The 25669-nt window shown below is 38.0% G+C and overlaps 1 protein-coding gene and 1 long non-coding RNA gene across 5 annotated transcripts; both read left to right on the forward strand.

The window, feature by feature from the left end:
* The first annotated feature begins 521 nt into the window (after positions 1–521).
* LOC136117096 (uncharacterized) lies at positions 522–17824 on the forward strand. Its single transcript, XR_010654363.2, has 3 exons — positions 522–663; positions 1180–1201; positions 17801–17824. It is a non-coding gene; the product is annotated as an uncharacterized lncRNA (long non-coding RNA).
* On the forward strand, positions 17825–25645 carry Pgant5 (polypeptide N-acetylgalactosaminyltransferase 5). 4 transcript variants are annotated; one of them, XM_017086535.4, is made up of 9 exons: positions 17825–18579; positions 18877–19223; positions 19282–19448; positions 19566–19884; positions 19939–20116; positions 20381–20561; positions 23256–23395; positions 23458–23691; positions 23750–25645. In XM_017086535.4, exons 1-9 carry the CDS (start codon positions 18400–18402, stop codon positions 23894–23896), a joined length of 1893 nt encoding a protein of 630 aa, XP_016942024.1. In that variant the 5' UTR covers positions 17825–18399; the 3' UTR covers positions 23897–25645. The 4 variants fall into 4 exon arrangements, 3 of the variants coding, with proteins under 3 accessions (XP_016942024.1, XP_036669333.1, XP_065722298.2); XM_036813438.3 differs by lacking the exon at positions 20381–20561 and adding an exon at positions 21944–22124; XR_011605940.1 differs by lacking the exons at positions 23458–23691; positions 23750–25645 and adding an exon at positions 21944–22124.
* Positions 25646–25669: the final 24 nt, after the last annotated feature.

Consider the following 25669-nt stretch of genomic DNA (forward strand, 5'->3'; position numbering starts at 1 on the left):
AACTTACATATTACGATGTTTTAAAAGTAATCGACTTGGAACTAAGTCGTTTCCTTTGCTGAAGTTGACAAGGCAAATGTACTTATATGTAAAAAAAAAAAAAATAACTAATTTATAACTTATGTTATGTTATGCTGTGATCAAAAATCGAAGCACGGGCGAAAACACTTGGTCGCTGCAGCGGCCCTCTGTAAAAAGACTATAAAACGATACTTTTAGACGATAGTTTTCTCGTCCAATTGCTCACGTTCGTTTACGTTTACTGACGCTTACGTTCACTAACGTTCAAACATTGCAATTGGGAATACGTCCAATTACAAAACAATGAATTGAATAGACGACACTCCAAGACGATAGTTTTCCCGTCCAATTGTTTGCAGTGATACCGTAGAGAGAAGACAAAACACCCCGAATGGTACCAGCAAAACTGGAAAAACTCTCATTCGTACTCGTAGTATTGGTGCTCAGTGGAATCGCTCGCTCGCTCAACTGAACGAAAACGGTCGTTGTTTCGTTGATTCGGTAAAATAAAAATTTTTGTTTCCATTTAGCACTGCAGTGTTGGCGGCGTGTTGGCAGAAACTTTTTGCTACGAGTGGAGGCTATGTCGCGTCGCGCACGAATTAATTATTAATCAAAAGAATTTAAGTGTGCTGGTGCAGTGTGAGTAGTATTATTTTCGGGATAAAAAATCAAATCAAATCGAGGAAATCAACAGCAGATGCATACGTGTGCACTTGATACGCACACACGGCACACACACACGCGCGTACGCAACAGAGAGTTGTAGTTGTAGTAGTTAAAAGTGCAGCAGGCGCGGTCCATAATATACGCGTTTATATACATACATATATCAGTAATTCGGACATACGGACGTGTAAATAAACCGGGTCGCCCACAATTTAGGGGCGGTACTACGCCCTCCGCCGGAATCGGAATCGGAATCGCGGCAAACGTGTTCAATTTCCGAATCTCCCCTCGCTCTCTCACTCCATCTCTCTCTCTCTTGCGGTGCGTGCGGGTGTGTGTGTTAGTTAGTGAGCGGCCTGCCGTGTGTGTGTGTGTCTGTTTTTGTTGGTCACTTTAATTCGCCACATACACACACTCCAAAAAAACAAAAAATCGCGTTAATCCTGCAGCGTTTTTGTTGTTCTCTCCTTTCATCCTTACATCCTGCAGCTTCCAGAGATTTTCCCTTTGGGTAAGCGATTTCCAACAAGACTTTTCATTTGTTTTCCACATGCACTCATGCACTTATTGGACTCTTAATCACAGTGCGTTCGTGAACTTGATTCTGATTGGAGGTCGAGCCAATTAAACCGGTTCGTGTAAATACAATCCGCGGAAGATGCCTCTTCTCGTTTTTCTGGCTAAATGCAGTTTTCCTGCCTAATACTTGTTAGTTTTTTGAGTTGCAGGGGTATATTCTGTATAGTACTTGCCGGTTCTGATCTTATAAGTGTGCTCCTTATCGGGATCAACAGTTGAGTTTATAGAGCCACGATTTTTTAAATCTCGGGAATTCCAGAATTTTTATGTTATACCACGACCCGTTGAAAGTTATTTGTTTTTATAATCTCTACGAATGAAACTGATATATGTACTATGTACATATGTCGAAACAGTATAGTAAATAATGAATACCTCCCAGTCGAGGTACTATACTTTTTGTGTCCCGGAAAAAAAGAGGCTGAGGCTGATTAATATCTTTTCAAATTAAGCTGTAATTAGTGGATATCTGCTAGTCGAGGTACTACCTAAACCTTGTTTTCATGTTTTTCCTTGGTTTTTCTTGCTTTTATCTCGTGGCATTGCAAATGCATTTCTTTTTATCAGCCGCACTGTGGAACCGACTGCATTAAGGTCGCCGCTTTCCACCTGCAATTAATGCCCAGAGCTAATGACAATGGGCCACGTACTTATCGGCCGCACTGTAATGATGATAGTGACCACCGGATCGGCGGGGAATAATGCCTCACTTGGGTCGTGACTTTTCGTTGGGTATGGAGCCAATGGCAATGCGACACACAGAGAAGAAACACTGATTGTGGGAAAGATTTCGCGGAAACATTTCCGACTGAATGCTCAAAATGTTATTGGATGCTTTTTTCGGTCGAATTCTTAAAAGTATTACTCATTGGCTTGGCCTCAGAAGCTACACAACTTTCCAAATGTCGCTTAAAGTTAAACTGAACGTTTTAGAGTTCATTTGATAAGCAAATGGTCCGTTATTATACATATTTATCTAGATATAAATAATTATGAACTTCTGTTAAAATAATAGAACTGAAAAGAAAAGTAACCCCTATCATTTTCTGGGAAGACTTACCTTCATACATATGTTTGTCCAAGCTACTGGGAATTAATGTTTTCGGTTTAATTGTTTAGTTAGCTACCCTTATCTACAAAAAAAACTTAAACATTTGGGGCGTAATTTCAGAAAATAGGCCATATTTATATATCAAATATTATGTTGTCTAGCCTTTTTTGAATCCATTAATTGAAATGATAACATAACTAGTTTTATCAGCAAAATAAGCTGCTTCTCATGTTACAGTTTTCATTTTAAGCTCTCGATTAGCTGGAAGACCCTGAAGTCTTTTGGCCACCGTTCCGCTTAGAGAACAGCGATCCACCTTGCACTTTGCTAATTAGCCACGCCCACTGCTGGCCCACCTGCCCCCATGACATGGCAACCTGACCTCGGCCTCTGCAGCAGTTGTTGTGTGCAAATGAAGCTATAACTTTTTGCTGGCCAGTGGCCACTCTTAATGGCCTAGAGATCATCTCCCCGTGCTCTCGTTGGCCACCTCCTCCTCATCCCCGGTTTTCCCAGTTTGGAGCACCATGTTATCCATCCCCCTGCTCCCTCATCCCTCCTCCCTCTCCATAAAATCGAGTCTTAGAGGAGAAAGCCATCAACGCTCCGTAAATTCCCCCGAGCAAACACAACAACTACGAGTACATTTACCTACACACCTGCAACTACAGTTATGGCTGGCAGCGTACAAAGAAGAAGCTGCAGATAGATAGATGCTGTACAAGAAAAGATTTCCCCGTAGAAAAGCGGGTTTTGGTCTATCGTAATTGTCTAGGATGAAGCTGGGGTTTTATAGCACTGTCATGCGGTTTTTGTTGGGTTTTCTTTGGTCCAGAGGCGAACAGTAAAAAGTGATAAAGCTGGCCCCAGATTAGATGACAAAAAGTTGTAGTCTTAAACACTGTTTCCTGCTCACGATCGAGTTTTCGATGGAATGGTATTTAGTCAGTCTGCGTGCCTTGAGTTCTATTTATAGGCTAGATATCTGGGTTACAGAACTGTCTGCTCTAAGAAGTTGTTAATTGAATAACTTTTTTTGGGGGAAGAGAGCTTCTGACTTACCTTTTTATAAAGGTAACTAGCGGTTTCTTTATTTTCAATCAGAATATCTCTTTTAAAATAGAGTAACTTGATCTGTTACACGTTCTTTATAATGTTCCTGGGTTATTTTTTAACTTTATTAAGCCAAAGCTCTGTTAGGTAATGTTGGCCTTCATTTTTTCTCTGGTCACTTTCTCGTTCAAAAAACACGCTGGCTGTAGAGCTACATTTTGCCATTGCCGTTGTCATCTTTTATGGTCGGTCTGGTGCAGTTGCCTGCTGCCACTCGTGGCAAAATGAAGACAACTCATCCCGGGTTTTAGCCTCTTGCCATCCGCCAACCTCCCATATCAGCCCTCTTTGCTTTTCCGAGCTTGATTGAGTGCAGCAAGTGTCCATCGGGGGCAGTAAACATGGGATGCTGGGGAACTGCACAGGGAAAAATTATGATCGTTTGGGAACCCGGTTTATAAAGAGAAAATATAATATTCTATACCTCTTAGATGTTTTGCTTTTGAAATGTATGGTTTTAGAAGCAAGGTCTTTATTGAACTGATATAATAAAATAATTTATCAAATATTCCTATAACCCTTAATCATGGTTTTAATAAAGTTCTGATGTGGCTAGAACTAAGATCATCTAGGAACTGGAATTATAAAGAGAAAATATGAAATATGAAGCATATAGTTTTTGATGAAAACAAAACTAAGATCATCTTGGTATCTGATATAATAAATGGAAGCATTTAAACATTGTTCAGGGTGGTAATAGATTTTATATAAGTATAAAACTAAGATCATCATAATACTAAACTAATATGTGGAATTATTGAGTGTTTTTTGAAAAACTGAACATTTGGAATAATTTTTTCTTGGTAATTTAGTGGTAAATCCTATACCAACTCCCATTATTAACGAAACCGTCTAAAAAATCTCCAATATTTCTCTCTGTACCGCAAACTGGTGACACTCAGTGGCCAAGTGCTCAGCCGGCGGCGTCTCGCTTTTCACATTATTAAACGTTAATGAGTTTTTAAGACTTGTTTGCGCATGTGGGCGATGCAATGCGACGCGATGCGATGATGGCGATGGCGATGGCTATGGCGATGGCTATAGTAAAGAAGATGGAGTGCTCTAGAGCTGGAGTTGCAGCCTTGAAATTGCAATTGGCCGTCATGGCCAAAAACAGTAAAAATGGGGTGGGGGTAGCGAAAATGGGTAGAAAATACACCAACAGCAGTTGCAAAACCAACAAGAGTTGGGGCCAACTGGAGCTACAATTACAAGCATCATTGGCCTTATTTCTTTTGTTTTTTTCTGAGACTCGTTTTTCGAGCTGCTGTTTCGAATGTCACAAGGTACACATTAAAAGACAAAAAAAAAAACCCAGCTGACGTAGCTGACTTGGTATATTTGCACAGCTTTCGCACTCCACCACCTGACTCCCTCGCTTTTTATTTTTCTATCCCCCATCTGTGGCATTTTGAACGCCTTTTCTGCTCTTTTAGTTGCGCTTTTATGGGCTTCCGAAAATGATTACGCGGCATTTAACACCAGAAACGGAATCTATTCCGCCAATGTAGCACTTTTATTTCTATTTTTGGCACTTAAGCCGACTAAAAAGTGTTTATAAGCCGGAGGTCGACGAGAAATTCTTTTCGTTATCGCTATTTCTCTGCTCGAGACGCCTTTTAAGAGGTATGAATTACATTTTTAGTGCTGGAAAAAGAGGAGAAGCAGGAGAAAATGGGTTTATTTGAACAGGAATTCTTTGTATTTCGCATTTTCTTTAAAACATATTTTCTCTAAAATAAGAGCAGCTTATGGGTGCATGAACAAATCTTTGTGAAACCATTGAATACAATACTTTTTGCCCCCCCTCATTTGTTTTTCCCATTTCTTTACAATTTATGTTTAATTTTTGTTTGTTCTCCCATGAGTTTGCATTTTTTCGCTTTGGTTTTTCCCTTTTCTTTCTCCTTAAATTGTTGTCTAATGAAAATGCCTTGATTATTTATGAGCATAAATTAAAAATTAACAGTACGCCGCACACTGCACCCACACAGGCGCAATTCAATTATGTTGCATATATTTCATATTGCAATAGCGGCGGAAATTTATGAGCCATGCCCCCAGGGTCGAACTTGACAAAGCCCAACCGAAACCGGGACCCGAACTCAGACCCAATCCCAAACCCAAACCCCGCTGAAAACCCAACCGAATCGTACTGGAGCGAACCAACCAGCCAAGCAGCACCGCCAGTAATGCCAAATTAAAACAACGGTGGGCTATGAAAACTGTCCAGTTTCTATTTTCACCACATAATTGGTTTATTATCTAGTGATGACGGTAAATTTAATAAAGGTTGATTGAAATTTAACCATCCAATGCCTCTTGGTTAGGCCTAAAAAACTAGTTGCTAGTTTGTATACAGTTCTATTAAAATAAATCATTTTATTATCATTAAATAACAAACTAAAATAGATTTTATAAGTCCATATCCCTTGTAAGCAAAACTAAAAAAAAATTAAAAAAAAAATAAATTTCAAAAGGAAAAAAAAAAATTTTTCTTTTTATTGAAATCCCTTTTAAATCAAAATCATTTCATTATCATTAAATAAAAAAGTGAACATTTTCTATAAATCCCAATTCCTTGCATACTAAAATAAAAAGACTGCTTTAAAAAGAAATCCCTAAATTAACTTTTTTTTTTATTTCATCTTATAAAAGAAATCTATTAATAAAACTGACTGAAAATCAAAAACTATAGTATGTAAACCTACCTGATTTGTGGTTGCCCGCCAAGTGCAATGGGTTCTCACGGACCCCCGACCTCTGGGAATAACCAGATTGGTCCGGAAAATAGCCAGGTTGTCAACGCTGAGCAACCAAACCCGCCAGCAACAATAGCAGCGTTAACAACAAAGGTCCAATGCAGCAGCCAGCACAGCATATTTACCAAGGTTGGCAACGCAGCTCCGCTGGGTGCAATGCAAAGTAGTGGGAGGATGGGTGGGTTCGTTGCTAGGTTGGCGGGATGGCTGCCCCATAAATTTTGATCAACTATTAGTGCATGAAAAGTAGCCGGAAAGAATGTTCTGTTATCTAAGGCACTCGCATTCGGGGAATACAATAGAATAGAATAGCGATAGTGCAGCATGTACAACATAGAAATAACATTTACCTAACATAATTTAGCACTCCAACATTCGATAATTTCAAATTCACGTGTTCCACCCGAACAAAAAGTCACCTCATCTAGCTAATTACTTTGGTTAAGCATCATCGAAAGGTTACGCAAGGTACTTTAATTAGTCCAATGGCACTTGCATTCCCCCTGCCTCATGTTGCCAATCAATTTGTGCTGGAAAGGGAACCCAATACCATTTGCATAACAGATAAGCTGACATTCGTAACATCCAATGATGAACAGAGGGGGGTGGTACAATGCAGCCTCTCTTTATAACTCATCCGGGAAATTAATCACTTGCCGGTTTTAAAAACAATTTGCATTGAAAGTCTCGAACGAGCAGTAAATAAAAGCATCTGCCAAAATTTAAATTCATTCCAAAGAAATTAAATACTTAATCTCTTGGTTTCAGGTTATAAATATTATTGAAATATCGCTCGCATTTATAAGCTGCTTTTATAGCATTCAATTTGTCTGTATTTTCCCCCTACCCAAAATGTATTGTTGGGTAAATACTTGCCAAATAACTTTATTATTTTCGTACATTTGCTTAGAAACTTTCGTAGACTGTTAGCAAAGAGTTTTCTTCTCTTTTTCCCATACCACAAATAAGTTTATAGCCCCCAAACAGCTTTGAGTTTGATGAATTCAAAATATGTTTGTCACAATTGATAGTGATAAATCTCAAAATGTTCTGTGGCTAACAAGTTTCAATCTCCCCTTGCAAACACACATAAATACTATACATTGTTGAATATTCTCTCTATAACTAAAATTTAAAATCTCTTGTGTAAATTGAAATTTAAATCTGCAGATGTTTTCCCATTATAATCACAATGCGCAACGATGACTCAGAAATTCTTTGGCATAGTGTCGAGGGTCTGGCACTTTGCATTAGTTTGTTGTGGCGGCGCCCGGCTGAAGATTATGAGGTTGTGTAAGCCTCCCTTTCCAAACAGCAAATGGAAAAAAAATAATAAAAATCCAAGAGAGCTGAAATAAGCAAATGTGTGCCATAGAAATTTGTATTCCATTGTCATGGACACGCATCACATGAAAACGAGGAGCCAAATGGAAATGGGGGAATAAAGTCCGGCAGTCACTCATATGTTTTTACAGCTCAGGTCGAGATAATAGTAATAAAGGTAGAATAAGACAAAAAACCATTTTTTTTAAAGTAGTTCAAAGTAATTTGTACCAATTTTTACGATCTTATCTGTTATTTACTGTTTAAAGGTTAGGTTACAACTATAGGTGAATGTTTGTAGGGCTTTATCAGTCAAATATCTAGAATATGAGGGCTATAAAATAATAAACCAGTGTACTACACCCAAATATTGTAAAAAAGTAACTGAAAATAATATCATAAAATTTCGGTAGCTATTGTTATGGCCCCCACTGTAGATATATGCGGCTGTGGGGAGACAATTGTCCCCTATATGAGTCTGAAAATCGAGAGACGAGTGCAATAAAAGTAGGACAGTGGGGAAAAAATAAGGAATCGGTGGAGAAGAGAGGGGGCACAGCCTGCTGGCAAGGAAGACGATTAAGTCAAGGCAATAATAAGGAAATAACATTTTAATGGGACAAAGAGAAGAGATTGTGTGACTGTGTAAGAATGGGAAGGAAGTAGTCCGCCGAAAAGAAAGAGGGGATAGTAGGGTGTGCCGGTGGTTCGAAAAACCGCAAAAACAGTCGAATCACGTCCACGCCCCCTTTTTATACCGCCCCCCGTGGCATCTCTCCTACTTCCGAGTTCGTTCATGCGTGATTGGTTTTTGTGATAAGAGTGGGGATTGGGTCTTTTATTCGAAAACCCACTGACCTGGTTTGATTTGATTTGCTACAACTAGTTTAGCTGATTGAATTGAATTTGTGAAGTTGTAATATAAACGTGCTTTTCTTAAAATGCATTTACAACATGTTTAAAGCTGAAAATTAAAAAAAAACATTTCATTGTTATTTAAAAACTTCTAGCATATTATAGAAATTAAACAAGTGCCGTTAAAAGCTTTTGGTTTACCTAAATTTAGTTCAAATTGCATCTGAAAACCATCGCTTACAAACAAAGCACCCGAATATTCAAATTTTCCAAAACAGTAATTATAATCCCATTTAATTAAGTCAACCTTTCTCAATGCATAATTGGCTTAATCGCATAAACGAAGCTGCTGGGCATAATTAGAGGCAGAACAAAGCGAAACAAAGGCAAATTAATGATGCGGGTAGGGAGTAAGACTGGGGTTTCCGAGGGTCCGAGTTCAAGCCCACCCAGTGATGGTCCAAATAGAATAACCATTGTGCCAAATGTCAAACCTCGAAAAACTTTTCGTTTGTTCCACTTATTTGTCTGCCCCTTATGCGCGGGGTTCCTTTTTTGTTCTTATTTTTTTTTTATTTTACCCGCCTCGTTTTCGTGCAAAGTTTTACAAATTGCAGGAAAGTGGTATAACAAAAAAAAAACAAAAGTTTGTTTTAAATAAAAAACGCCGCAGAAAAAGAACTTGAGTACTGTAAATGAGCAATTGCTATGCAAACGCTGGGTCGCTTAGCATATTTCTGCTTTCTAAACGCCCCCGCCTCTTACTTATCCTCTTCTGCTACATTTAACACAGCGGAATCTCTTTTTCTCCCCAATACTACTTTCCTTTCTTGTCGATACACAGAACATTTTTATTTTTTAAATCAATTTATAGGAAAATGTAAAATAACAATATAACAATCATTGTCTTATTATGCAAAACCATTATAACTATAGATTACATTAAAAGGGAATTATACATATAATACTATTTTTTACACAAAAAAAAACTGTTAGGTAAACCTGGCCAATAAAAGTTAGTTAAATGGTCCCACCCCATCGAATTGTCAGTTTGATCAATCAAATAGTTACTCTCCCCACAATAAAATACACACATCTTATCATTTTATGGTAGTTCTACAATTAAATAGTAACCAACCACAATTTTTCAACAGTACCCATAAAATTTTTTGTGTGTATATATCAAGTTAAATAGCAATTTTTCCCTGTGTACACATGCCGAACATTAAGCTCAGATTCTCTGTCCTCCTCTATTGCCCATTTTTTCTCTCACTCTATTTACTTTTAATTAAAATGCGAGTCATGAATTTTTTTCTTTCTTGTGCCAAAAGATTCCAGGAGAAGAAAAGACACAAAAATTAGCGCAAAATCCGCTTTATGAGTCTGGAACCGTTGATGGTTGCCAATGATAATGATGATGATAATATGTCCCCATATCCAGATACATTATTCAGTTGTCAATTTTCGTATTTCGACACATTTCTCTTCGTTTGGTGACAGGTTTTCCCCTCCTATTTTCTCGGTTTTCCTCTCGAAAATTCCCATTTAATTCGTTGTCATTTATTTTCTCTATGTTCGGCGGAAAAATCTCATCTTCAAAGCAATTTTTATGGCTTTGTCCATTTATGTTGATTGATGCCTAGCACGGTGCAATCAAATGAATTACTTTTGTGTTTTCAAAATTTATTTACTTAACTTTGCTTGCGTCTATTTGGTTTATTAACTGGGTTAAATTTAAATTATAAAAAGCTCACATTACCGCTGCAAACAAATAAGGTATTTAAGCAGCTGCATAAGAGGGTATTATTTTGTTAAGCACACACCATTATTCAAATTGAAATATTTGTGCCAAATGTTAAGAACCTGTTGTGTTTCACTCAGTTAGGAACGGTTCCCCAGACGATACCCTTTGTCGCACCCCTTTGGGGGCCTCTGTTAATTGCTATTCCCATATCTCTAAGCACGACTGGATTTCATCGGTAAGAACAGTAGAGATTCTTAAGGTTGAACCAAATATTAATTTGTATCTTTAAGGTGATATGAATGAGTAACTATAGTAATGTAAAATCTAATGAAGATTACATTATATTATAAAAACGTATGATAATAATCAATATAATGATAATACACAACTTAATTTTATATTTACTTAGGAAGGTACGAAACTGATAACTATGAAGAGTTCTGATATGATTATAATAGTTTTCTTTATAAGTCTCAGCTCTAATAATTCTGAGAACTTGCTTTTATATTGACTCATATGGTATGAAACTGATAGGTTTTAAAAAGTATTGATATGATCAAAATTGTCTTCTTCATAACTCTTAGTTATATATATATATATATCGACAAAGGGAAGTAAGAAACTAATAACTATAAGGAATTCTGATATCATAATCTTCACAGCTCGACTGAGGGAAGTAGTAAACTGATAACTACAGGGAATTCTGATAATGTCATAATAATCTTCTCCATAACTCTTAGTTCTGATAATTCCCAGAACTGTCTGATATATCGTCATAGCAAAGTACGACTGCGTTAAAAATAAGGTCTGGTGAGGGGGGAAATTAGCATTTTATTAGCTGAAATTGCGAGGCGTTGTCATCGTCGCTGACGACGACGTCTTAGTTCATTAACCTGCCGGACTGACTTGGCATCGCATTTGTTTTTATGACTCCAAAAGCCGAGCGGTGTGTGGATTGTGGAACCCGTTCGTTTGTGTGTGGGGCGTATTTATAGCGCTAATTTGTATCATTTCATTCCCGGGCTTACCGGCTGCTCTGCATGCCAACATGGAACCGAAATAAATTTTATTTGTGTGCAATATAAATTACGCGCCTTTCACATCAGGCAGTCGGAGGAGTTCCAGAGCTCCCGAACTCGAAACCCCCGACATTTCTGGCAGTTGGCCACAGATCATTAAAGTGCCCGAGTGCAGGGCCCCCGGACACCTACAACAAGTATTATCCCCCCTGAAACCAGGAAAAAAAGAAAACAGTCTTCAAATTTATGGGAACTTTTTTATTTCAGTTCGGCGCGACTTGTTGTTGAAGTGTGCGCAGCCAAACGAGTGTTCTTAATTATACCCAATATTTTCAGGGCCCAACTTTAAGTAGGATGATTTATACATGGGGCGCATGCCGGGGCATTCAGATGATGAATTTATGTGTGGAACCTGTTTTTTTTTGGAGGTATGCAAAATATTGTCTGGAAGTCAAGTGGTAGCGGTTTCATTTAATGTCTGCCTATTAGTCAACATGTTATTTGCAGGTTAATTTAGGAAGGTTCTCCCAGATTTTTTAAATTTTCAAGAGGAATTTCCCATCTCGATCTGAAACCACTATATTAGAGACCGTTTTCTCTTCCCCATGATAAATTTAAGTTCGGTTTTTAACATAAGAAAGGTTAGGTGTTTAACCTGTGGTCGAGAAAACAGCCATAAGACCGTAAAAAGTGAAACCCGATGATATTTCTTTAAGATTTCCCACACCATATTTCATTTTATGTGTGAACAAATTACAAATTGGTCCCATGTTGAATCTGGATTGTTTGCAAACGTACAAAAATCGCGACCAGATAGGAGGCCACTTAAAACCAGTCCGTCGGCAAATGGTCATCAGCGGGTCAGCAAACTACTCTCTTAATTGTACAATTTCATTAATTGCATTTAATTGCCTACGTTTTCCAAATTGTTTTCACTGTGCTCTTGTGCGCCTTTTGTTTTTATTTTCCTGTTACTGGTTTGCTTGCCGTTTTTATTTTGCACTCTTAATTGCATTTTGTGTTACAATTTCATTTTGTAAGCGTTGTCACAATAGTGGTTGCCCTCGTTTATTGGCTTTGCTGCTCTTTTTGATTGTTTTTTATTTTTTATCACCGCCGGGACGTGACCTTTGTCAACAGAGACGCCTATTCATTAATAAATTACTGCGAATTGATTGACAACATGCACAGATTGTACTTAAACCACCAAAGACCCTGTGACACTAGTTTAAATTTTAAATAAATTGGTGGATCTATTTGAAAAAGTCAGTAAAACCCAGGGAAAAAGGGACTACAACTCAATAACATTGGATGCATTTTTAGGGAGATGTACTATGGGATTATAATGACTTTAAAAAAAATCTAATCACTTAAAATGTAAGCCAATGTCATAGGGCCATAACTAATAAATAAATTGTTGCGCTTGGCTTGAAGTACCTTGTATCTTCGTGTACACGTCACTTTCAAACAGTTTCGATCTGTTAACATTATGCAGCTATCTCCGCCTCACATCGCTTCCGCCTCGTGTTTGAGAACTTCTTGTAAAAGCTGACACAGATTTTCATCAAATTAATTGCTGTGCGCTTTTTTGAGTGCGCGCCACACACTCAACAAGCGTGCTAAGTGTTCTGGGGCACAAGTGCAGTTGAAACGCGCTTACAAGCTCATCTACAGTGCCTGCCAAGAAATTGTACAAATATTAACTATTTTTCTTTGAACAAGATTGCTGCCCTGCAGATAGGGTTCCAAGGAAATACTTATAAAAATTACATTTATGCTGTTGTAGATATTGACTACTTTTATAACGATCTGAAATCATGATATTGTGTTTTTTGAAGTACCCAAAGGTATGGTATGTTCCTATACAACATAACATTTATACAAAGATATGAAAAGTATTTATTTTATCTAAGAAAACTATAGATCATATAGAGTTTATGTCCCTGTATAAGAACTAATGATATATGATCATATATTTGCTTAAAACAACGCTTAATATATTAGGATTTGTTTATATTTAACCATTAGGTTTCAATTTCTTCAAGATTGGAAAAGGTATATATTTTTCTTAAATTATATTTAAACAAAGTTTTAAAATTCCTTTTTAAATGACTGATATTATTAAGAAATTGGGACATATATAATCCATTTTTAAAAACATAGTTATAACACAGTTTTAAGAACTCAGCATCATAAAGTGCAAAGTTTTGGCAACTTAAAAACGCCTCAAAAGGCCAGAAGTTTTGCAAATTTCCGAGCAACTACTGTACATTGGAGGGGCCTGCCACGCCCCCTGGTGCCCCGCCCTCGGCCACCTTATCAGTGGCAATAAACAGCGCAGCTTGAAAAGCTTTCAGCGGGCGCCATCCTCATCGCCACCACCCACTCTTTTGGCCCTTGTAAAAAATGTTAGCTTCCGCTTTGTGGCCCCGGCCAAGATAGAATCCAAAGGGGCCAAGAAGAAAGGAGAAAGGGGCAGGAGGAGGGGGCTTCTCTTTTACTGACACTGGAATATTTCAATTTATGCCAGTTTGACACTTTTTCAATGTTACGTGCTGTGAATTTTTGCGCACTGCTGAGCTCGTTCCGCGCTCTATTTTAATTAAAATCCCGGAAAATTAAATTACGACGAAAAAATTAGAGCTGGCGCAGTGCAGCAGTATAAAATAACAGGCAAAACTTGAATTCCTATCTGCGGAACGGCCACCCACGTATTGAAAACCCGAGGCGACTGAAATCAGCGCTCAAGTTCACAGAAGTCGGCAGCAATTGAAGTCGATTGTCGTACATAAATCATCAATTGCTGTCGGCACTGCGACTGAACATTATTGAGTCAAGAGTTTCCATCAAATTACTGCTGAGAACTGTGGAACTTCAATAAGAAATAATTGCTGTTTATTGATTTTGAGAGCAGGCGTTTCAAATAGTTTTTTTTATGCTTTTTAATGAGGAAAACTACACAAAAAGAAACTGTTGGTAAAATTGACCAATATAAGAGTTAAATGGGCGATTTTACCCATGAAATATTCACCTCAAAGCATGGTATACTACAAAAAATAGTTATGTTTCTATTAAAGAGCGTAAAATGGAGTCAACCCATCGATTGCAGTTAAATAACTATGTTTTATAGTAATCCAATCCATAAAATATAGTGCGATTTTATGTTAGGTTAATATTAATTGCTATAAATAAATATATCTATTGCAATAACAAAATACATTCATCAGGCGAACGGAACTGGTTTAATAGTAGTTTAACTATAAAGTAGTAAATAAAGCTAAAGCAAATGCATATACAACTATTTTAGTAGTAAAGTACAATGTTTTTTTAGTTAAAGAACTAACTGCAATGGTAATTTTGACCAAAACATTTTGTTTGTGTGTAAGAACAGTTTAAACCATTCAAATAATAGAAGCTACCTAATTATTAAAACAACCAGACCAAAAACCAAAAACCTTATTAGCCCTGTCATGTCTAAAATACCAAATTTCTATCAGACTTCTTAATTAAGGGAAACAACTATTTTCGGGAAGTTTCTAGCCCACAATATGTCAAGGATTAGTTAATTTATTGCCTGTCCCACAAAGTGAGAAAACACTGTGATTGTGTTTTGCCGTTCAGCTCTAGTTGATTTTCCCAACTATTTATCAGCCTCTTGTTGTCTCAATTGCTCTTTGACTAGTATTATAATTAAATTATGTTGTAGATTCAATAAATATGGTTATCGGATGGTAATTCAATTAATTCTTGAGCAACGAGTGCTATTATCTGTGATTAATTCTCATTGGAATTTCACTCTTATTTTTTGCCACCCTCCGCAATTTATGAAAAATAATTGTTTGCTTTCGTTGCTGTTTTCAGCAGTTAAACTGATTACCTGTCAATTAGCAGTTCACAAAGCGTGACTTCGACAGCTCAATCCCACTCCATATATATGGGTAGATACTATGGACCCCCAACCATGGCGACTCCCATCATATGTGGGGTATAATTGAATTTCAACATTTTACCAAACCAATTATGCTCTTTTCAAGCAGAACTCTGAAATTGTAAAATGTATTCATTTGACATAATTGTAATTGAATTGTCTATAGTGAAATATGCATGCAAATGAATGGCGGCAGCATAAACAGCCGTGAAACGGAGCTGTTTCAATTTGATTAATTTTAATGCAACGAAAACAGACCGAATTGAAGCGAAAGTCCCTTTGACAGGTGGCTAAAGATGGTTTTTCAATACCCTACATGGTAGTTAGTTATTTCAAACTTTGTTTTAGGTCAGCTTTCAAAACACGTAATAAATTGTAGAAGTTTTTACTTTTCCACGGTTCCATTTATCAAATATGAATAGAAATCACATTGAGTTTTCATAAAGTTTTCAGGGCATTGAAAGCTCCATGAGATGGCATTTCAATTTTTTGCTTGTGGAAATCTGTCCTGAATTATTAATCATTTTGAATGCACTCGCATCTCCGACCTTTTTTTCAACGGCGTGGTTTTTAATTTAACCTTTTAGCGGAACCCTGTCAAGAAAATGTCTATATAATTATAAAAACTGGAATTTATATTTCACATTTCCTTGTTATCAAATTTATTATTGATGGCCTGACATGGAAGGGGCTGAAAGGGCTCTCCAGCGAGCGCCACTGAAGTTAGCCTCTTTTGGGGTCTTGCACATGCAACTGCATATTTAAGCAGAGTGTTGCCACCGCCTGGCAATCCCCAGTCCCAATCCCACCTCGAAATCCAACCCCGAACCCACCCACTTCTGCATCTGCATCACCATCTGGCCCCCAGGCAGCCTTGCCAAGTGTGTGATTGTGTATGTGCCCGTAACGTGATGTCGGATGGATGGTGGGAAACTGGTTTTTCCGACTACGATCTCCCAGACCCGTAGTCTTGTCTAGTTTGCCGCTCAACGAGGTTGACGTCGCATGCCTTATGAATGATTCAAAGGCACGTTATGTGTGCAAAAAATGGAAGATGCAAAAACTACAGTGAATAGAGCATCGAAGTTTGATATACTCTGAAGGACGTGGGATCCCTAACTTCAGAGTAAAGTTCTAACTATTACGATTGTTTGTGTAACTTAAAAAGCAGTGGTATAACTGTTTTAAATATTATGTGCTCTTTTTTTTAATATATAGTTTTTAAAATTGACCAAAACTTAAATATAAATAGAAAATATACAATCCATAAAACAATGTTACGAATATTAAACCCTAGTACTGACAATTTCTAAAGACGTGATGAAAAATTCTTATTAGTAGCCCATGTTCGGAATTAGCGCTATCCCAAGGAAAAGAAGAAAATATTATATAGGTATAAAAGTTTTGTAATTTTGACATTTGTTACATACGACCTACAACTTTTTAAAAATCCCTTATAAAATAAAAAAAAACATGTATTATAATCTTTGGAATTACCTATTCTAGTGTTTTGAAGAGAAGTTTGAATAGTAAGATCCACAGTACATGGATCTTGAAAACTTAGAGTTGATAATCTATTCTTAAGTGATAAAATACATCTAAAAATGTGAAATACCTCTTAAGAGGGTATGATTTAAGCCAGAAAATCCCCAGCAGAATACCGTTAAGAGTTGTTGCGCTTTTGGCCAGTACTGCCGCTACCTCTCTGCCTCTCTGTCACTCCCAGCTCTCCATCTCCCTCCCACCCGACAGCTTGTTTGGCGTGAGTTGTTGCTGGAACTGATGCTGCTTGTCTTGCCGTTGTTTTTCTCTGCGACTATGACCTTTGTCAATGGAATTTTTGGCCAAAACGGCATTTGGAGAGAAGAAAAAACAGTTTTTTTTTCTTTTTTTCCGCTTATGTATATACTCGCCTTTGGCATTTGGTGTGCAAAGCGCTAGAGATTCCGCGGTGGGAGCCACAGAAAAAGCCGAGACTCAAGCCGGAAAAGAGGTATTGAAAGTTAAGCTTTGATGCGATTTATCGATGCATAGGTTTCGCCATTTGCATGCAAAATGTTTGCGTTATTTTCTCATCTGGAATCAAACAGGGGACTAAAACAAAAATATCAACAAAAATCAAATTTATCAAGCTGCTTGCTTCATCTCATATTCCATTTTCTGTTTGGCTCTTACAAATATTCCAATTCCTTCTAGGAAAAACCTTTGCTATTCCTTTTTATTCAAAGAAATAAATATTATATCTTTTAGTTCGTTTTATATTTGACTGAATAATTTACACATAACGTGGAGTTGAGTACTCACGTTAGTTAACAAGTTAATGTTAGCTTTTTCCCAGGTAGACGTCAATCACTATGACTTATCTTAGAGCTACCAAAAGAAATATTAACTCACCTTCAATGATAAACCAAAGATGACTTCAAAAAAATGATGTCATATAGAGATTGGAGATGATTAATTATCTCTACCAACCCTAATTGCAAACATAGTATGCGACTGATTAAATTGGTAATAAATAGCTGAACAAATAATAGACGAAACGGATACACAACACCAGAATAAATTGACCTCATTATCTCTATATCTATTTGGTAACAAAAATCGTTTATTTGATTATTGGCGTATAAAAATAAATCCAGCGAAATGAAATCATAACATTCGTTTTTCCTACCGCTATTCATTACAGCAAAGTGATTTATCATGATGTTTATTGTTTTCTTTTCCTCTCTTTTCCAGTTTAATAATAACGAAGGTCGCAGTTTTTCAAAACAAATCAAAGGGAACTGTTGAAGAATAACATCTGGAATTGGTCCGGGAATGAGTTTTCCGAGGCGAAACTGGACCTGGAATTCAAAGTCGCCAAAGGCTGGTGATCTTTTCTAAAAGGATGCGACAATAGGAACTCTGGAAACTGAAGTCAAAGGTCAAACCTAAGGCTAGCATGACCGAGAGTGCAAGGGAGGCACATAGACAGACAGCTAGAGAGAGGGAGACGAGACGAGAGGAGCTCCCATATGTGCCAACAACAACTGCAAAAAAGTTAATAACATTTCACGCTTGAGGGAGCGATAAAAGTCTGATAACGATTGATAAACCACAACAACAGCAACACAATACAGCAACATAAAAGTTTTAAACATAAGAAAACCCAATCCCTACATCAACATATCGTCGTTTAATAGCTAAAACAGGGTACTAACATGATAGCCCCGCACTAAACCAAGATATTAGTTCCACATCATCAAAATAGAATCCCAAATCGCCAAAACTCCGCAGTTAACCCCCAGGACTATAGCCTAGGCACCAACGATAGTTAACAGAGATTAGAAACAATCATGACTTTCTCGACCTTCACACGCAAAATGCGCGGGCGCATGCGCTCCAATACCTGCCGGATCGTCCTGCTCACCTCGCTCGTCTGGGTGATCTTCGACTTTGTCCTCATCGCCCGCTATTCGGATTGCATTGGCAAGGATGGATGGCGCTGCAAGAGATCCGGGGAGTACGACGTGGAGGTGGGTGTTTTATTAACAATTTTAATGTATTATCGCTATAAAACAGTGGTCGCCACACACACAGTGTACGGTTTACTGTGTGTGTTAGCAGAGCGGCGGCAGAGAAAGTTCGTATCCCATGAGCCGTCCACGCTGCTTCTGCTGCTGACCACTGCTGTAGAATAACGTACGAACGTACCAGTTGGTTCTTATAAAATAATCCATTGTCAATGGTTATTAAAGTACACGAATCCAAAAAATAAAAACTAATGTCTTTACTATTTCTAACGTCTCAAATGTTTTCTCTCTTCCCCTTAGTTACCCAATGCTGAACGCCTGGTGGACGACAATCAGCTGGTAGATGATAATGAGATCAATACGGAGAAATCCCTAGATGGCGAGTCGGGTGGAGCTCTCATCATGGGCCAGGGCTTTGCGTCGGGCGGCATTTCCATGACCTATCCCAGCGTGGTGCTAAAGAAGTGGTTCCTCGCGCCTTCCGTCCAGGAGGCCAAGGGCAAACCGGGCGAGATGGGCAAGCCGGTGAAAATACCCGCTGACATGAAGGATCTCATGAAGGAGAAGTTCAAGGAGAACCAGTTCAATCTGTTGGCCAGTGACATGATCTCGTTGAATCGCTCGCTGACTGATGTGCGGCACGAAGGGTGAGGCTTGGATCCTTGAGCAGGTTTTGAACTGGTTTTTATACTATACCCTTTGTAGTTGCCGTCGCAAACACTATGCCTCCAAGCTGCCCACCACTTCCATTGTGATAGTTTTCCATAATGAGGCCTGGACAACCCTGCTGCGAACCGTATGGAGTGTTATCAATCGGTCGCCGCGTGCCCTGCTCAAGGAAATCATTCTGGTGGACGATGCCAGCGAAAGGGGTGAGTTAGGGGATAAACAAATATTAACTGGGATTCCATAATGAAACCTATTAGTAAGTTTTCATCACGAGGGTTATTACTAATCTGACTAATCTTATATTATCTTTCATTTTACAGACTTCCTGGGCAAGCAGTTGGAGGAGTATGTAGCCAAGCTGCCGGTGAAGACGTTTGTCCTGCGTACAGAGAAGCGATCCGGATTGATTCGGGCACGTCTCCTGGGAGCTGAGCATGTAAGTGGCGAGGTAATCACCTTCCTGGATGCCCATTGTGAGTGCACGGAGGGATGGCTGGAGCCGCTGCTGGCGCGGATTGTGCAGAATCGTCGAACGGTTGTGTGCCCCATCATTGATGTGATTTCCGATGAGACATTCGAGTACATCACGGCCTCGGATTCCACGTGGGGTGGTTTCAACTGGAAGCTCAACTTCAGATGGTGAGTGAAGCGGAGTAATCCCTTAAAAGTACCTCTTTAATCCTCTTTCACTAGGTACCGAGTTCCATCGCGAGAAATGGCGCGCAGGAATAACGATAGGACTGCCCCATTGCGCACACCGACGATGGCCGGTGGTCTGTTCTCCATCGATAAGGATTACTTCTATGAGATTGGTTCCTACGACGAGGGCATGGACATCTGGGGCGGCGAGAATCTGGAGATGTCGTTCCGTGTAAGGCAATATCAAAGCATTTTGCAGATAGCTTTTCCCGTTTTCTCTTTTGTTTTGTTTCAACTTTTTTTCCTTAGCTGCCAAGCCAAGCCGCAAAACAAATTCAGGCCTTGCATTAAATTAAGATTTCCATTTTTTTTGTTTGTTTTATTATTGAAACATTATTTAATTTAAGACTTTAAATTTGACCTAAAACAACGAAACAAATTTATTTCTACTCACGAACACAAACCATTACAACCAATCATCGATGATAACCCGCAGATTTGGCAGTGCGGAGGCATTTTAGAAATAATACCCTGCTCCCACGTGGGTCACGTGTTCCGTGACAAATCGCCGTACACCTTCCCCGGCGGCGTGGCCAAAATTGTGCTCCACAATGCGGCCCGAGTGGCCGAAGTTTGGCTGGACGAGTGGCGTGATTTCTATTATTCGATGAGCACAGGTTCGCAAAAACAACAAACCAACCAACAACTACAACAATCAATCAACAAATTAAACAGTCAAATAACATTCCTACAACCACAAGTCGATTTTAAATTGCGTGCATCTAACTCCTAACTTTAAGAATTACTCGTTTTCTATTTGTAATTGGCTTCGAAACGCTAACAGACAGAAACCAATAACAAAAACACACTTTTCGAAAAAGGTTCCCCCACTAAAACACTAACACACAACATTAAATCAAGCTGATATGTTTTTTGAGCATAAAACTAATCTATAGCTAATGATTTCGTGTAACCACCTACAATATATAAACATACCATACCCAAAAAAAATACTATTTATAATTAGCTATCCTTTAATATGCCATGTTACTCAGAGAGCTCCCGAATCGATGGCCGAACACATCAACTTATTTTCTTATAACCGCACTGGCATACCCTAATTAGTATGTTCCTCTTATGATTTCCACATATAAATGAAATTCTTCTCGATGTTCTTTCAACTCTTCTCAGTTTCTCAGTTCTCTTATGCTCATGCTCATGCTCTCTCTCATGACTGTCCATCAAACGATCAAGCTCAGCTAACTAAGAAACAATATCATGCTCCCCGAAACTTAACACTAATGTTGAATACTTCATATGCATAGGTATTAACGTATCCAGTTATAATCCAGTTATCCAGTAATAACGAGTTGAAACCCTAAGCTAAACGTAACTTACATACACCTAACTTGTTGCTTATTAATTATGCTTTAAGTATCCGAACAATTGGTAATTAATTTAATACCTCGTTTATTACCCTAAGTTGTAACTAATATTTAATCTTTAGTTGAATATTTTTTTGTGCTCTGGTTGTCTTGAGGGTTGGGTGTGGTTTGATAAGCACTTTGAAGAAGATCATAGCTATTAAGTTAAAATATATATCTCAATTATTATAAACTTCCCGGCAAGGCCAATTATAATCAAAGAAAGTCAATACAAATATATCCCTCAAAATTTCAATATTTAAATATTCTTTCCCCCTCCCTTCATGCAAAGTGCTTATAATCCCTCAAATAACATGATACCAACTTTTAGGGGCCGCTCTTTCTCGTTTTCCCCTGGATAATGCTCAATTCAAAAGTAATTTTCCCTGAAATTGCTTAAAGGTTTTAGGGCCGGGAGTACAGAAAGCTAGGCTTGGCTAAAACCGCTCTATAACAACAGCTTTCTACATATTAAATATCTTTGTGTATATCTTTCTCGTCCACTCTTTGACCACCAAAATGCTCGATTGTACTGCTCGATTGTCAAAATAACAACCAACCACACACACACATCCAAATCCCCAATGAAAACCCGATACAAAATATGCCAAAACCGCCGCGAATCCCAAAACCAGGTGTGGATGTGCGGTGGTGTTTTAGAGATCGCCCCCTGCTCCCGTGTGGGTCACGTGTTCCGCAAGTCTACGCCGTACACCTTCCCCGGCGGCACCACGGAGATAGTCAATCACAATAATGCCCGTCTGGTCGAGGTTTGGCTGGACGACTGGAAAGAGTTCTACTACAGTTTTTATCCAGGTTAACAAACTACAAAAAAACAAAAAACAAACCAAAAAATAATATATTGAAAACCAACAAAACAAAACCCACAACAGAATGCTCCTCCACTTTCTCTCTCATGCTCACGTTCTTTTCTCCACTCTCTAATTTCTATTGTCTGTCCTCTTAAATAGTGTTTTGTTCCGTAAATATATCTCTGCATTCATAAACTACAATATTTATCCCGAGCAAGCAGCACGCCCTGCATTATGCAATGTCTATATACACACATATAAATATTTATATCAATATTTATGATTTATGGCATGGCCGTGACCGAAATCCAATCCACAAAAAACCCAACTACAACAAAAAAAATAGCAACCCACCGATCAATCAAATGAATCCAACCACGAAATATTTTTCTTTCTTCACCTTTTTATCTTTGATTTGCAAAAAAGTTTTTGTTTTATTGGTTCCCCCGATTCCCATTTGTTTTTCTCTGTGTTTTTTGTGCCATTTTTTAGTTCCGTTCTGGTCTTGTTTCTACCACCCCCACCCGAAAATCTCACACACCTGCTGTCTTTTGTCTTTGTCCCCAGCGTCCTTATTTTCCACCCCAAATAATTTATATTTTTGGGTAGGAATAATCACAAAAAAGGTTTAAAGATATTTAAATTTAGTGGGAGTGGTTATTATAAACCTATATATAAAGGTCCCCTTCCTTGGAACCCAGTTTTAAAATATATTATAGATAACTGCAAATAATAAAGCTCAACGTACTTTTATATTGGTAATGGATTTTTGTTTAAGCTTTTATTTATTAAAATACCAAACTGCGTATATCATAATATATGTTTTATGTATCAGACGCTTGTAAATAACATAATTGGTAATGCTTGGTAACTTTAAAGGCCTAAATGTTCCGGTATTAGCATGGTTTTGTGGTATCATATGTAGCATTTATCTTCCATTACCTGCACAGATTCTTTTGTAATTATACTCGATCACAAAAGCATTTTTAACTTGCCTTTCTAACAACACATACACCCTAGATTATAATACACAAAACACTCGCCAGCATATATGTTTTATGTTTTAATACCCGAATATCCTGATTAACCTATGTATTTTATTTACTATTCTTTGCCTTTTGTGGAATAAATTTAGGAGCTCGCAAAGCTTCCGCGGGCGATGTTAGCGATCGTAAAGCTCTGCGTGATCGCCTCAAGTGCAAGAGTTTCCGCTGGTACTTGGAGAATGTTTACCCCGAGAGCTTAATGCCTTTGGATTATTACTATCTTGGAGAGGTAAGAGTCTTAGAATCGAATTAAAGGTGGTTATATTTTAATAATATTTATTCTTTCAACAGATCCGCAATGCGGAAACGGAAACCTGCCTGGACACGATGGGCAGGAAGTACAACGAGAAGGTCGGCATTAGCTATTGCCATGGACTGGGCGGAAACCAGGTGTTCGCCTACACCAAGCGACAGCAGATCATGTCCGACGATCTGTGCCTGGACGCATCCAGCTCCAATGGACCCGTCAACATGGTGCGATGCCACAACATGGGCGGCAATCAGGAGTGGGTCTACGATGCGGAGGTGAGACTAGTTCATTTCTTTTTAAAGAAAACTTACCAATTCTTCACATATTTCACAGGAGAAATGGATTCGCCACACGAATACTGGGCAGTGCTTACAGCGCGCCACTCGGGATGATGCCAACACGCCGCTGCTGCGACCCTGCAGCTACGGAAAGGGCCAGCAGTGGCTGATGGAGTCCAAGTTCAAGTGGCAGGCTCACTAGCTGGATGACGCACCGGCTCGCCACCCGACTACAACTAAACTCAACGGATCCTACTAACTATACTGAGAACTTCCAATTTATGTTTAATCCCCCCTGCTGTGGCTCTTGTTTTTGACGTTACCGTGTAGCCTAAGTTTATTCAGATCCTAAGTTCTCTCTATGCAAATATCTCTCTCTGTGTGCGTGAATGTGTTTGCCGCAGAAGAATTCTTCTGGCGGCAGGATGTCTTCCCAAAAAAAACTAGATGCGCGTGTGTGAGTGCGTGAGAGTCAATACTAAAATTTAGATTTTCTGTTTACATGATATGCATGTATATGTGTTTATATAGGCAGGCAGTTCTACGATTTATCTAGGTATACGTAATTGTAAAGTAAATTTACATTAGCTTCGACCAAGTACCAATAAATTGGCATTTAACTGACGTTTTGTGCTTCACAGAATATAATTTGAAAAGTACATAAATTGAACCCAAGCAAATGCAGGCCAAGCAATTGCCACAAGTGTGTCATAGCAGAACATAATATAACCTATATATATGATGATGAAGAAGGTACTAATCCCTCCTCACCGAAAACCCAAGCACACACGACATTCCTAGCTAGAATTGTACTGGAGAAAATCTACGGTTAACTCTTGTTTTTTTTGTATTTAAACTATGTCACTTTATGGGTTGTTATTTCCGTGCACCTTCCCCTTTTTAGGCTATAAAATTATCAGAGAATCTGTTGCTTTGTACCAAAATAACGCGCTCTTCATATCACAAAAGGAAATTACACGAAAATGCTTCTAAACCATAATCATTATACAATGGAAAAAATATGAAAATCTCTAAAAATTGCACGCATATCATAAATACAGTGTAAAAATAATTATAAACTACATTCACAAGAGAACTAAATGAAAACAATGTAAATACGATTAATGTAGCTATTAAAAATATACATTTAAATAAAATATTTATGTAGTACCTATATGATATACACATATGCGAAGCAAGCAAAACTGTACTATAAATTGCATTTAGTTTTAGGTTAACGTTAAGTTCTAAATTAAATTTAGATTTAGTCAAACTTTGGCATAACATCAACAATAGCTATCGACTAAATATTGCTCAAAATTGAAGAACCTTACTCTCTCAGCTATTGTGTAAATATTTCGAAAAGTATTCCAATCAAAAGAATGAAGCAAAACCTGACTACAAAACGAAATTCCACAGACCCTTGACAACAGCAAACCGATAAGACACAGGCCAAGTAAAACTTTTTAGCTAAATTTATTTTTAAAAACGATTATATGGAGAACCCATAGTTATAGAGAAACGATATATACATATGGCAAAATAGCAACTATTTTAACTGGTGACGGTGCAATTTTTAATTAACATTTAAAATAACAAAAACAGGAAAACGAATCCAATCAAGCAACAAACACAGGCAGGTCAAGACCCTATCCCGGCAACAATCCTATATAATTAGTGTTTATGTATGTTGTGTAACCGGTTTCTAAGGCCTACCGCAACATTATAGCTGCCTATATGTTTTAAATTGTTGATTTATATATTTAGCTAAATATAGGTTTCCCATTTCTCAATTGTAAAATCTCTCAAACACAAATCGAAGGATAATAGAATGATAACGCAAAACTGAATGTAAGCCAACATTTTTTATGAATTTTTCATTTAAATATTATTTTTGTTTGTTTAGAGACTTTTTAAATTTTATAAATAAAAAAATGACAAATTAAGAGAAGATCTTTGAGGTGTTTTATTCATG

Source organism: Drosophila suzukii, chromosome 2L, assembly GCF_043229965.1.
Source record: "Drosophila suzukii chromosome 2L, CBGP_Dsuzu_IsoJpt1.0, whole genome shotgun sequence".
NCBI lineage: Eukaryota > Metazoa > Arthropoda > Insecta > Diptera > Drosophilidae > Drosophila > Drosophila suzukii.